The 13142-nt window shown below is 41.3% G+C and overlaps 2 protein-coding genes across 2 annotated transcripts; one reads left to right on the top strand and one right to left on the bottom strand.

Moving 5' to 3' along the window:
- The first annotated feature begins 1136 nt into the window (after positions 1-1136).
- On the top strand, positions 1137-4989 carry GNG5 (G protein subunit gamma 5). Its single transcript, XM_074832384.1, has 3 exons — positions 1137-1307; positions 2412-2567; positions 4747-4989. The coding sequence occupies exons 1-2, from the start codon at positions 1227-1229 to the stop codon at positions 2535-2537; spliced, it is 207 nt and encodes a 68-aa protein (XP_074688485.1). The 5' UTR covers positions 1137-1226; the 3' UTR covers positions 2538-2567; positions 4747-4989.
- Positions 4990-5923: 934 nt separating this feature from the next.
- RPF1 (ribosome production factor 1 homolog) lies at positions 5924-11862 on the bottom strand. Its single transcript, XM_074832383.1, has 9 exons — positions 11653-11862; positions 11497-11553; positions 10451-10531; positions 9989-10084; positions 9153-9306; positions 8467-8549; positions 7402-7583; positions 7193-7319; positions 5924-6340 (listed from the first exon to the last, which is right to left on the bottom strand). Exons 1-9 carry the CDS (start codon positions 11809-11811, stop codon positions 6299-6301), a joined length of 981 nt encoding a protein of 326 aa, XP_074688484.1. The 5' UTR covers positions 11812-11862; the 3' UTR covers positions 5924-6298.
- Positions 11863-13142: the final 1280 nt, after the last annotated feature.

Here is a 13142-nt window from a genome sequence, read left to right as displayed (position 1 = left end):
ATAATTTTCTACACAATTGTACTGTTTTCCTAAAGATGCAGACCTAAATCTCCACAAAATGGGATTCTTGCAGGCTCTGGGTTTACCTCTGATAAAGGGACAGTTATTGTGAACTTCAGCCAAGCCACATGCACGGCACACTGCACCAGCCAAACGCAGTATTCTAAGGAAACCTGACAGTGCCAGGCAACTCTGTCAGAAAAATCCTTTCATATACTATAAAACATGGTTCTGCCCTAACCTTGTTATGACTTTCCTCAGTGCTCTCACTTTGAGGGCTCTTACAGCACCTGAGGTTACAAATCTCGTGATTTTCAGCTTGCTGAGCACTCTCGCTGTTCTGCTGATCACCTTAGCAGCTCTTTCCCCTATCCCTACTTCTGATTCACCTGTTCTTGAGCACAAGTGGCCAGACCTTCCAAGTGACCTTCGAGGTCTCGCCCTAGCTCCATGTGGTGGAATTAAGATTTCCTTGTGTCAGTGGGAAGCACCTACTTAAAAGGGTCTTTACTTGCCTCTTCACAATTACCCCACCACAAGCTCTCACAAAGGACGTGACTTTAACATCCCGTCACTTCTCCAGTTACTCTCAACCAAAGACACAGCAGGTTACAGCACAAGTTCTTCCCATTAGCCCCTGTATATATGCAAGATGTTGCATTCCCCATTACAACATGTCACCCCGTGCCATTATTCCAGGCTTCACGGTCACTCCCGGACACTTTCTGCAGTAAACACCCACCTCCTCTAGGCTGGAGCCAAGACCCAAACATGCTGGCGAGAGCAAAGTTAGTAACTTCATTCATTATACCTCAAAACAAGCTTCCAACTAGTAATTCACTGGATATTATCACCAAGGCTTGCCACCTTGGTCTTAATGGTATCTTTTCTTGTAATCCACTTTATAGATAAATGGGGAGGTGGGAATCTTATTTATGTGTTTCCAGGCGGCTCCCCCTCCCCGGGCATGCAGACCCCGCAGGAGAACCACCACGAACTACAAGCACTACGGAGACACCCGGACCGCAGCCCGGCTCGGGGCCGCCCGTCCTACCTCACCCCGGGGCTGCTGCCGCCGCCCGCCAGCGGCCCCGCAGCGCCCCCCGCGGCCGCGGCGACCCCGGCGGCGGCGGTTGCGCAGGCGCCGGCGGGCCAGAGAGTTTGGGACGCGCCGGGAAGTTGTGCTGGGTGTGCCGCCGCCTGCCGTGCCCGCCGCCGCTCCCACCATGTCGGGCTCCTCCAACGTGGCGGCCATGAAGAAGGTGGTGCAGCAGCTGCGCCTGGAGGCCAGCGTGACTCGCGTGAAGGTGAGAAGCGGAGCCGCGACGGGACGGGGCGGACGCGCCGCCATTACACCGCCCCGGGGGCCGCGCCCCACGGCGCTCCTCTGAGGCGGCGGGGCCGCCCGGCGGGGCAGGGGCCGGGCCGGGGCAGCCAAGCTTCGACCTGACCCGCCCTGCCGACCCTCCTTGGCGGCGGCGCCCCGCTCCCAGGCTTTACCCCCGGGGCTCCGTCGGGCCTCCCCAGCCGAGCCGAGCCCCGGGGCGGCTGCGCAGCTGCGTCCCCTCCCGCTGCCGCCGCCGCCTCGCCGGGGCCCGACCCGCCGCGCCCTCCGGCTTCCTGCAGCCTCCGGGGGACCCCCGGGGCCCGCGCTCCGGCCGGAGACCCCCCCGGGGGGGGGTGGACGCGCCCCGCTCTCCCCTTTCATTTCCTTATTCTGAGGAGCGTTGTCTTCTGAGTCGGGGTTTACCACAGGCTGCCTGGCTGGCCCGGCCCTGACACTCTAAAATGGAGACTTCGCCGCAAGACACACCAAATGCATTTGACTTGTGCACTTTCGGGGTGAGACTGGGCCCTATCAGATTAGAGATACTCTGGGCAAACTGCAAATACAAGATACTAGTGAAGATGCAACTTTCTGCAACTTTGATCGTTCTTTTTTATGAGTTCAGAGTTACAGCAAAGAAAAGCCAAAGAACTTTTTCACTGTTCTGCTTTTAGGTGGGTACAGCCCACCAAAAAGCCCATACACTGTCTCATCAGAAAGATGGCTTTGCGAGGGAGGATAAAGTACCAGTTCAGTTGCATAGTGTGTCTTAAACTATAGACTGTATTTTTAAACAATTTATGCTGGAACAAGGATTTTGATATATTTAACAAAGCCATCTCCAAGATGTTGCTCATCTTTCACCCTTCAGGCTTAGATGTTTACACATGAAATTTTTTCCAAATTAATTATTCTAATATTGCACAACTTCTTGTCTTTAAGAAGCCAAACGATTATGATGAAACTGCTGTATAAAATCTACGTAAGCACTATTGCAGAATCATTTAGCAGTGTTTTTTGATGTAGTTACATCCTCAGTAAAGAGTCTTCAGTGAATTCTAACGCCAACTTCTATTATGACTAGGTTTCTCAGGCTGCAGCAGACTTGAAGCAATTCTGCCTGCAGAATGCACAACATGATCCCCTACTGACAGGAGTATCATCAAGTACAAATCCATTCAGACCCCAGAAAGTTTGTTCATTTTTGTAATTACGTGAACTACTTCGGTATCTTTCAGTGGTAAGTTCTTGAATTAAGATTCATAAACTATTCTGTCATTAAAAACAGCTGGCTTTAAATGAGACTGCCTGTATTAAAAATATTCAGAAGAGGCAGCTGGTGTTGGTCTAGATCCCCATTTTGGACTCCTCTTCCCCTATTCTGGTCATAGCTCTGTACTGGAGATGCTAAGTATTACGAGTAGCATTTAGCTGCTGCGGAGCTTCCACCAGTTTCTGTTACTGCAGCAAAGTGGTAGTGGGGCCAGCTACTACGGAGCTGCTATTTGGACTAACCTGGCTGTACAGTGCTTCTGCTGTATCTTCCTTCTGTCTAAGGGTACTATTTCCCTTTTCTCCCATAGGATTACTCTCCTGACAGCATACATGGTCAATCCTGATTGTGGCAGATGAAGCAGACTATAGTTCTTGAACTTTTAAGAGTACTTCCAAAGATAGATTAGTGGTGGTCTCTGAGAAGAGCGCTGTCCCCTATAGGGCATGCCCTATAAGGGAAAAGTAAAAAAGTATGTGCTCTAGGAATTGTATCAAGGCCCATACTCCACTCAGTTAAGCTACTACATAGGTAGCAGTTTAAATAACTAGAAACAGCTGCATACTCATTTGGATTTTCATACCAAAACTTCTATAGGTTGATCAGCACTACTGCTGTCACTGTGAAGACTACTAATCTGGCATTTCTTGAAAATTCTGGTGATGAGATTTTAGACTAAACTATTTAGAAAGGGGAGTTTTAGATTCACAGTTGTCTCACCAAGACTCCGAGAGTCACAGTAATTTGATATTTTGCCCACAGTAAATGCACGATAATTCTATCTTGTCCTTCTTTCCCACCACTACTTGACTTGGATCTGTTGGGGGTTAGAGCATAAATGTTATTTTGAAGTACCTGATATGCAGTTAACCATAGTTCACAATCCTTAGAAATCTCATAACAATTCTTAACCTTGAAGAATTCTTATTTTGTAGCTGACTTCCAACACCCAAAGAATTGTAGTTTGCTAGATTTAAGTTGTGTTATTTAAGAAGTTTTATAGAAAGGTGACCACTGAGTCATTAAAATTGTTCTTTCTCCCCTCAGGCAGACTGTAGAAAGCTTTTAAAAGTTTGTGTGTAAACAAGGGCGTTCATGCTAGTAAAGACCAGAGTAGTGACAGTATGGGCATTGATGCTTGACTACTTAACAAACAAAAACACTTCCCCTATTGTTTTGAGCATTGTATTGCAGCAGTGTAACTGAAACATGCTTTAGAGTTACTGTAGCTTTTAAAGTTATTTCTATTTGAATTTTATCAAGGATTCTTCTTTAAAAGGTACTATTCCTGGACACTGACTTGTGTTCACACTACTGTAGCTTCAGCTTTAAGCAGTAATTCAAGGAAGAAATCGGTTCATCTGTAAGAATTATAGATTGTTAACCTATAAAAAGACAAACTGCACTTTAATCAGTGACACATACAGTTCCCCACTGAGGTTTGCCAAAGTCTAGTAATTCCTGGGTGTGTATGTCAGGAAGTAAAGTCTCCTCTGTCTCACACAGGGCATAAAAGGCTTAAATTAGTTTCTTTCTCAGTTACAGCCCTTACCTTCCCCCTTTCTCACTTTGGAATGGAGCACTTGTTTCTGCTGATGTTACAGGCAAAATTCATTAGAACAGCAGTTTTAGTGACACTACCTATATGGAAAACTTCTTCACTGTATCTCTTACAAGCGCTTCCTCAAAATAGGAAATTAGTTGTAATCCTGGTGTTTTCACGATGAGCCAGTAGAGTTCCATGTTTGCACAGTCAGCACCACCTCCGTGCAGAGGAAGTGTATTTAGTTACACAGACTCCCTTGCTTTTTTCAAAGGCAAAGTAGATACCTGGTACTTCTGTAGGCACCAAGTGACTGGGAACAACTTTTTCTGTCCTTCCACTTAGCAGTTTGGCTTCCAGGAGACATTAAGCTTCAGTACCTTTGTAACAGTTTTGATTATCTTCGTGTAACCTTGGGGCTAGCTTCATGCTTTTAAAAGTTTATTTTGTAAACTAATAGTTTTATAAAACAGCTGTGCAAAAAGAGGATTTTTTTTTTTCTAAACAGCTGTCCATGGCATACTCTGAAGGTACATGTTCTTAGACATAGAGTTGCTTCATTTAGCATTAAGTTTCTAACTGCATTTTGGTTTTGTTTTTCAGATCTGTTAGCATCTTTTCCTAGCTGCTGATGTGTGTATGGGCAGAGTGCCTCAAGGAGTGGCCTGGTTTGAAGTCTGTACAAAAGCTTAGCTTTAATGTGCCAAATCTAATTGTAAAATTGCTACTGTCGTCAAACCTCTTACCATCTACCTCTCCAAATGAACTGTATGCTAGTTATAATACTTCTGTTTCATAAGGGAATCAGTTTTATATGCCAAGCAAAAAATAAAAGTGTCTTGACTTTGTCTGGCCTTGAAATTACTGTAATAAGTCGATTAACTTCTGGATATATTGACACCTCACCAGTTACTGCATCACTCTGCAGCAGCTGGAGAGGATATACAAGAGTCTGTCTTTAAATAGTCCATGCAAGTTTGCCTGGGGTTGATAGTCTTACAAAACAATGAAGCTTCATCAGTACTATACTTAGAAGCACAATAGAAATAGAACAGAAAAAATATTTTTGTCTGTTAGCTTCTAATTCAACTATACAGCTGTCCTATTATCACAGACATCAAATCAAGGCAAAGAGTAACTTAATTATTCTTTATCTGAAAGAGTAATTCTACTCTAGTAGATTACTTACTTTATGAGCCATCTTACTCTTTAGGTAAATATGAAAAAGCACTTCTTATAGCTGCATATGAAAATAAAGTAATTCAAAGAAAACTTAGCTTTTTAGCTGCCAGTGAATGCAGTCTTAAGGCAGAACAGTAGTTTATTCTGCAGGTAATACCAACTCCAGTACAGCTATGAGGCTGAAGAGACCTCACATGTTCAGCTGAGCAGAATTTTTAGATGAGATACCTTGATGTACTTCTGTAACCTGGCCTTACAAATTCTTTCCCATTGATGTTTAATTCTTTTTATATACAAGTATATCAACTGCTTTGGGTATATACCTCTTCTAAATATGACATTTACAGAAGACATAGCTGTTGGAGTCAAACATATTTTTGTAACTTCAGCAACATGGCTATTTTATGCAAGAAGTTAATGAAATTTTAAAATACCAGACTTCCCGGGTTGCATACAGCCTTCTCAGTGTTCTCCAGATAGACCATTTTTGGAAAACTATCACCATACTGTAAGTTAGAAAGAGATTTAAAATATTTATCTTACCTGATTAATGGAAGACATCTGGGTTTAGCCACTTAACAGGAAAAAAAAAAAGCTGTATGACTAGAAATACTTTATTTTGAGAGTATCTTTAACCAAAATATTTACTGTCTTTGATGTTGCAAAGTGTAATTTATCTCTACAGCATGGCAGCAGTCATGACAAATCTTCAGTGATAGCTAAATTATAGACTGCTCTGACATTGCCATTTCCTGCTAAACTGGAGTCACCATCCTTGTCATGTTGGATTTAGCTACATCGGAAAGAAAGATGCGTCCTACTTGATCTGCTTCCGTAGAAAGTTTTAATGTTTGCAGTTTGTCTTTCTGCAGACAGATACTATTCAGTATCATCATTAGTTAGGAGTCTGAGATAATCCATAGTTCAAAGCAGTTGTATTTCTGGTCACCAGCAACTGGCAGACAGCTGGCCCTTATAAGTGAAATTTTCTTCTACTTGTGTCCATTTCTCGGCGCTGAAATTTAAAAGAAAAGTTATTAACCAGCAAGTTCATGCAACAGGATACAATCAAGGGCAACCACTCTGGTTTACAGTGGGGTAGGCAATGAAATATGTCACAGTGACAGCGTAGTTGAGTCTTTAGAGTGAGGTTTTCAGGACTAACAAGGGAGAAGAATTAGAGATTACTGATTTAGAACTAAAGAACATGTAGCAGCTCTCTGTCTACTGACAGTAGACAAAGTGTAAAACAAACAAGATTACCCATTTCATGGACTACACCAGGAGTATTGGAACTTTCCTTCTGGTATAGTTTGGATACTCACTTCTAAGTCTTGCCACTCCACTGCAATTCTATGGTAAAAATGACTGGAAAAGTAATTTATCATTGCCTAGAGTAATACTTCCATTTCACTTATGTGCAGAGGTCAGTGTTACTTTCCATTTGCTATTAAGAACTGACATTTATGTAAATAGCTTAATAATTTGTACGTTGATTCTTGCATTCACCGTGCACAAAAATAGCTCTAGTCAAGTTTATTAGGCTCCCAGTAATAGCTTATACCAGGGGAGCATTTTTCACATTTGCTTATATCTGTTTATTTTAAAGAAAATACATTCTGCAAATAAGTAGTCAATGGTATATTGATACTCATCATCCTTGCTATTTTTATTTTTGACTTGCAATATAGCAGAATGCTTCTACTTTGCGTATTTCTCAAAATACACCTCTAAATATTTCAGTTAAACACTTCCATATTGAGAACTGCATTTATACTGCTCTTTTTAGGCTAAGATTTGTGGTTACATTTCATGTCAGATTTAGTCTCCCTTCCCGAGCAGGACTGTCATTATTACTTAGACATACCTTATGAATCCATTCATATTCTCCAAATTTGGAATCAAAGGTTCCTTTTTGAAGAGACCTCAGCTTTAATGTAAAACGTGGCCCAAGTTCTTGAATTCCTACTTTCTTTTCACTCTTGAAGATATATCTTGGGGAAGAGAAAAATAAAAATTACAAAATAAGTTACAAGAACATTCCCTCTCACTTGTGGGTTTTGTGGAAAACGTCACCTGTGGAATCTGAAAAAGATGTAGTCTCGTTGGTTGTGAAATGTAGCTACTTGTCTTCCAATGAACTGAGGATCATGTGGGAAGAGAGAAGCAAACATGCGACCAACAGAATGGCCCAGTCGTGTTGTAAAATTATTCAGGATTATTTCAGGTACATGTTCTGTGGGCTCTTTGCCTTTTCGCTGAAATGAAAGTAATAGGTAAGAATGCAGAGAATAGATCAAATGCAAAAGGATTTTAATATATTACCAAAGAAGAGTCTGAAATAAAATATGGGGAGGACAACCAGGGCCAACTTCTTGTAACAGGGCTGGTAACATACCCTAACCATGTTTTCAAACACAACCTACATTCATATATACAAATAAAGGAGCAGCTGGTAACATAAGGATATTTGGGTCAACAGTGTACATTGAATGAAAAATAATTTTACATTTCCTCTCTCCTGCACCTATTTCCACTCCTGGCAGCACCTGTTACAGCAAATAATGCAGTCTATGAACCATAGGAGTCTTCTCTGTGTACTAATATCAACTAAGAGCATATGGGACTAAAGAGTACATTGGATTCTTCTTTAATAAGAACAGATGAAATTTAAAAACTTATTTCAAAAGAGTATTTTACTGCAAATTATTTAGGGCTAAGTAATACTTACTACAGAAGAGGTGACAGGTCTGTAAGAATAAGAAAAACTATGTTCTATTAAAGACTAGGAACTACATCTATTGAAATATTTTATACTGCTGATTTTTATATACCCTATTGTGTGTATACTATACATTGGGTATTCCCTGTTGATGTAGGTTATCAGCTGCTATTTAATGGCACAAGTATAAAAATACTTGAAGAAATTCAGCAAAAAACAATGAAAATGGAAATATGCTGCAATGGAAATAGAATATACTAGTCCTTGGCCTCCTGCTAGCTTATAAAAAAACCCCCCACCTTTACAAGATCAGCTGAATCATACAGAAGCACAACCAGTTCTGACAGTTCAAGTAGACTGAACGTATTTATCATTAGAGTACTCTACCTTTTTTTTTTTTTATTTTGTTGGAGTCTCACCTTTATTTCTTTACGCAAACGGACACTACTCATTCTAAAATGAGCAGTTGGACCATCAGGCAGATGACTTAGCAGAAGGCCATCTGTTCACAGTTAAAAAAAAAAAGGCTGGTAAAATTCAGCATGTAATTTACTGAGGAACATTTTCTGTGAAATGTGGTATTACATTAGAGTATTATACCCATAACCTATGCCTGATTTACAAGGTTTCATTATATTTTTGAACATACATTCATAAACTAGTTAACTAATGTTCTGAAATAAACTAGTTAACTAATGTTCTGAAATAAGCCCATTAAATTTTGTTTCAGTACCTAACCAGAGCCACCTTCTATGGCTTTCTTACTTACTAATGTTTTGTCTAGTCAGCAAAACTAAATGGAACTTCTTGGTCAGAAAAACTTGTTAATTAATCAAACTTAAACTTACTGAAATAATAACAATGTTTATCCATGCATTACAAAGTAAAAAAAAAGCCAAAACACTTTAATAATTCCAAAGTTCCATTAGCCATCAGATAGTCAAGTTGGCACAGTGATTCCTAACTGTAGTTACACTGTAAGCTGCACAGTGAAGAGAAAAAATCCGGAATAAAGTAGATCTTTGATGCACGCTACAGAAGTATCTTCTTTCCCTAACAGGTCCAGAACTAGTTTATCTATTTTAATAAACACAGGAAAGGATACTTGGTATTTTGCGATCTTCATTAATGACGATTAAATCTGTGAAGTCCCTTGCAATACACTGTGGAATAATTCTTTTCAAAGCCAGTCCTCTTCGATAGTAGACATGCGAGTTAGGTATAACAGTAGACAGTTGTTCACAGAATCTCACTGTTCTCTGCAACACAGGTGAGTTAAGTTGCAATGTGGTAAATACAGTGCCGAATTCAAATATTAGGAGAATGGAAGGTTGCTCATTCCAGCTGCCCTCCCTGATGATATATTACTTCCAGTATCTCTATAAAAATCTGAAGACAAGCTATTAAATTTAGTCAGTGGAAAAAAAATTATTTGCAGTAAAGAATGCAGCACACCACGGACTTTTTTTTTTTAAAGGATTTTTTTTTTCCTCAATCATAGAAAAGCAGGAAAATTCCAAAAGCATAACCTCCAAACTCATTAAAAACATTGGCTTACAAAAAGTTCGTAACATTTCAAAATACAATATGACTTCAGGTACTAATGTCTGAGTTTCCAGATAAACTGTTTGAGGTGTAGTTTTTCCTATTTTTAAAACCACTTCTTTTATGGTTTTCACAAATGGCAGTAATCTCCCCAATCAGGTAATGCAGATCATTTACATACAAGAATATATGCATTAGGTTGATTTTTTTGTTATGAAGGAAACGGTGCTAGAGAAACTAATAGGTTACACACATATACAAGGTTATTGATAGTCACTAAAAGAGCAGCAAAAAATACAGGTGAAAGCTATTATTTTCAGATTTAATTTACCAATCATGAAAACCTTGGTATCTTATAACCAATTGCTCACAACTCTCCAAGTAAAACATACATACCCCACGAGGTCTGTCTGATGTTGTAATAAGAATCTTGGGAACTGTCTGTCTGTTGAAGTACGGTGCAAATTCATCAGTTGCTTCATCAAAAGCAACCTGGAAGAACAGAAGTCTTGTAAATCCACCATATATGAAAAAATTGAAGTACAATTGTTCAAACTGATCTCAATTCTGATGAAATTGAATTTAGAAGGAAAAATTTCAAATCGCAAGTTCTATCGTATAATTAACCATCACAAGGCATGTGGTTTTTACATTTTTAAGAACCTAGTGTGGTGAACACTGGCAGGTTTTACTACCAATAACAGTAATGCAAAAGGCAATTATCTAATGTAGATAATGAAATAATGACATCACCTCTTAGTGAACCCATCACATGTAAAAAGTAATCCATCAACACCTTAACAGGAGGGAGGTGAACACTAGTTATCGTAATAGCATATGCAGAGATTAAGCAGTTACCTCTTCATCATTGGGATCTACAGTTGTTTCATCATACTCTCTTTGATTTTCAATAGTCTTTGGCACGGCTTTTGGAGGTGCCTAAAATAAACAAGTTTATTAACAATTTCATGTAATTTTTAAGTGTATTGCAAAAAACACATTCATACTGCCATGATATTATATATATTTTACATGGAATTAGAAGTATTATTTATTTTACGCCAGCTTTTAAAAAAGAAGTTACAACATTGCCTTGAATAAAAATATGCACAGGTTATTGGGACACCAGAGAGCATCACATGGAGGAAAAGCATTGCTAGAACAGTGACACTGCTTAATTTCAGTCTAATTAAGAAACATAAAACAATAAAAAAAGAGGGGAACTTTCTATCCACTTCTCTTCCATGGGAAAAAAAAAAATAAAGCTGTACTTTCAACAGCAACACATTTTAGCCTTGGTATCTACTATTTAACAACCAGTAATCTATAACATTTACTCTGTTTACTTACACTACTCTTGTGAGATTATGATAATACAGGAACTCAGAGCTGACTGTCTTCAACTGTCAAAACGCTTTTGAAGTAGTTCAGGAAAAGAAGCAAAACCCTTGTTCATGGCTAGGCTTGGAAAAAAGCAGACAACTGGTCTGGGCAGGGTTTGGTCAGATCTAATTAATTTAATTTATACAGAAGTAATGACATCAACACAATGCCATAGCAATTACATTGGTCAGAGAAAACTTCAGGAAGGGCGTGCTTTACACCATTATTAGCTTAAAACTCATCCTGCCCGGCTACAGCATCATTTAACACAGTACCAACAAGGCTTCCAAGATGAACTCTTTGATACCTCTGCTATACGACATAGTGGCTCTGCAGGCTATCCTGCTCCACTTCACTGAAGTCTGCGCAGAAACCGTTTCACTCGCGACACGGAAGAGCCCCCGCACAAGGCTGAGCTGAGGAACTATCACCAAGGCGAACCCTTCCCCGTTCGCGGCGGAGCTCCCCCTCCCTGCAGCGGGGACGGCCTCGCCACGGCATGCTGCGGCCAGAGCCCTTACTTTGTCTCCGAGGGCTTCTCGCTCCTTTCTCCGCTTCTTCTTGGCGGCCAGCTTCTCCTAGTGGGAGAGGGAGAGCGATCCGTTAGCCAGACCCGCCGCCCGGCCGGGGCCTCCCCCGCCCTCCACGGACGGCCGCCACACCGAGCCCGCCCCCACCTTTCTCTGCTGCTGCTTCCAGCGGAGGAACATGAAGTGCCGCCGCTGCTTGTTCTTGATCTCGGACACGCTGAAGGTCGGCGGGAAGAGAACGCGCTCCGGGGCCGGCGGCCCCCCATCCTCCGCCGCAGAGCCCACCGGGCCGCCGCCGCCGGCCATGCTGCTGCCGCCGGGCACGAGCTGACCCCTCACCCCTGACCTCTGCCCCGCGCGCCGGCAGCGCAGGCGCCGCGCATGCGCGCTGGGGGCAGCTGAGCGGCGGCCGGGCGGGGCTCGCGCGGGGCGGTGCTGAGGGGGGCGGGCGGCGGCGGCGGCTGCGCGCCGCGGGGCGGCCTCGGCTGGTTTTGGCTGGTAGTGTTCCTGGAAATTAATTTTATTCCATTAAAGCCTGTTAAAACTTAGCGTTAAAATGAAACGAGAACCCCTACAACTAATTAAAGGGATTTAATTCATGTAAAACCTGGAGAGCAGGTTTTCTGTTCCTCAGCTGATTTTCCAGCTTAGAGGTGTGCAGGAGTTGCTGCACAGTGAAGACTATGCTCCGTATTCTAGAAGTGGGGCACTCGAGGATTTTGGGGGGCCTGGGCTAAATTAGAGGCATTTTTAATCTCAGACTGCAAAATTCTGAGCTTCAGTGGATCTGTCCCAAGGATTGTCCCAGAGATTGGAATATGTCTACTAATTTTATATACAAATACTATTTTGCATTACTAAGTTTCTCTTATAGAAGAGAGAAAAAGAAGTGTTAATGTAAACACATGAAGTTAATGGAAAAAAAGATCTGGAAATAACCTGAACTAGACAATGTCTCAAACCTGTCCTATAAACGAATTTAACTCTGTAACTCAACTCGCTTCACTGAGGTTATTTCTACTTAACACAGATGTAAATGAAAGATCAAAGACCTCATTATACACAATCCTGTATTTTTCTGGACTCACTCCCATTTTTGTCAAGAGAAAATATTTCAGCTACCATTAGTGCCTTACGGCACTAAATTTCCATGGTAATTAAGGTTTGGGAATGTAGTTGAGAATATGTTAACCAAGGATTTTCTGTAACTTTATTTCACTAGCTGATTCCAATATCAGAGATTGCAAGGGTATCTCTAGGAGTCATCAGCAGAGATTGTCATCACTGCTGTTAGCAGAGCTAATAGGGAGTTCTAAGTTATTTGTAGTTCCAGTTTGCAATGGTGGTGTTGTTGGGATCTTTGCAAACTGATGTGCAGCATAATTGTGTGAAGCTCACTGAGTTCTTACACATGAGAAAAACACATTATCTTTCTCCCTCCCAGCAAGAGGGAAGACAACCTCCAAATATTCAAAGACTTTTCTTCCAAGGACTCACAGGAGCAAAATAATGATACACAATAATACAAGAACTTCCTAGGGCAAGGGAGGAGCAATTAAAAGACACCAGAAGGACACTGTGGACTTGGTAAAAATAAGATCACTAACAAGGTACAATTATAACTTCAATAGAAGGCC

This window comes from Strix aluco, chromosome 8, assembly GCF_031877795.1.
Source record: "Strix aluco isolate bStrAlu1 chromosome 8, bStrAlu1.hap1, whole genome shotgun sequence".
Taxonomy (NCBI): domain Eukaryota; kingdom Metazoa; phylum Chordata; class Aves; order Strigiformes; family Strigidae; genus Strix; species Strix aluco.
This window is presented reverse-complemented; position numbering and strand designations above follow the sequence as displayed.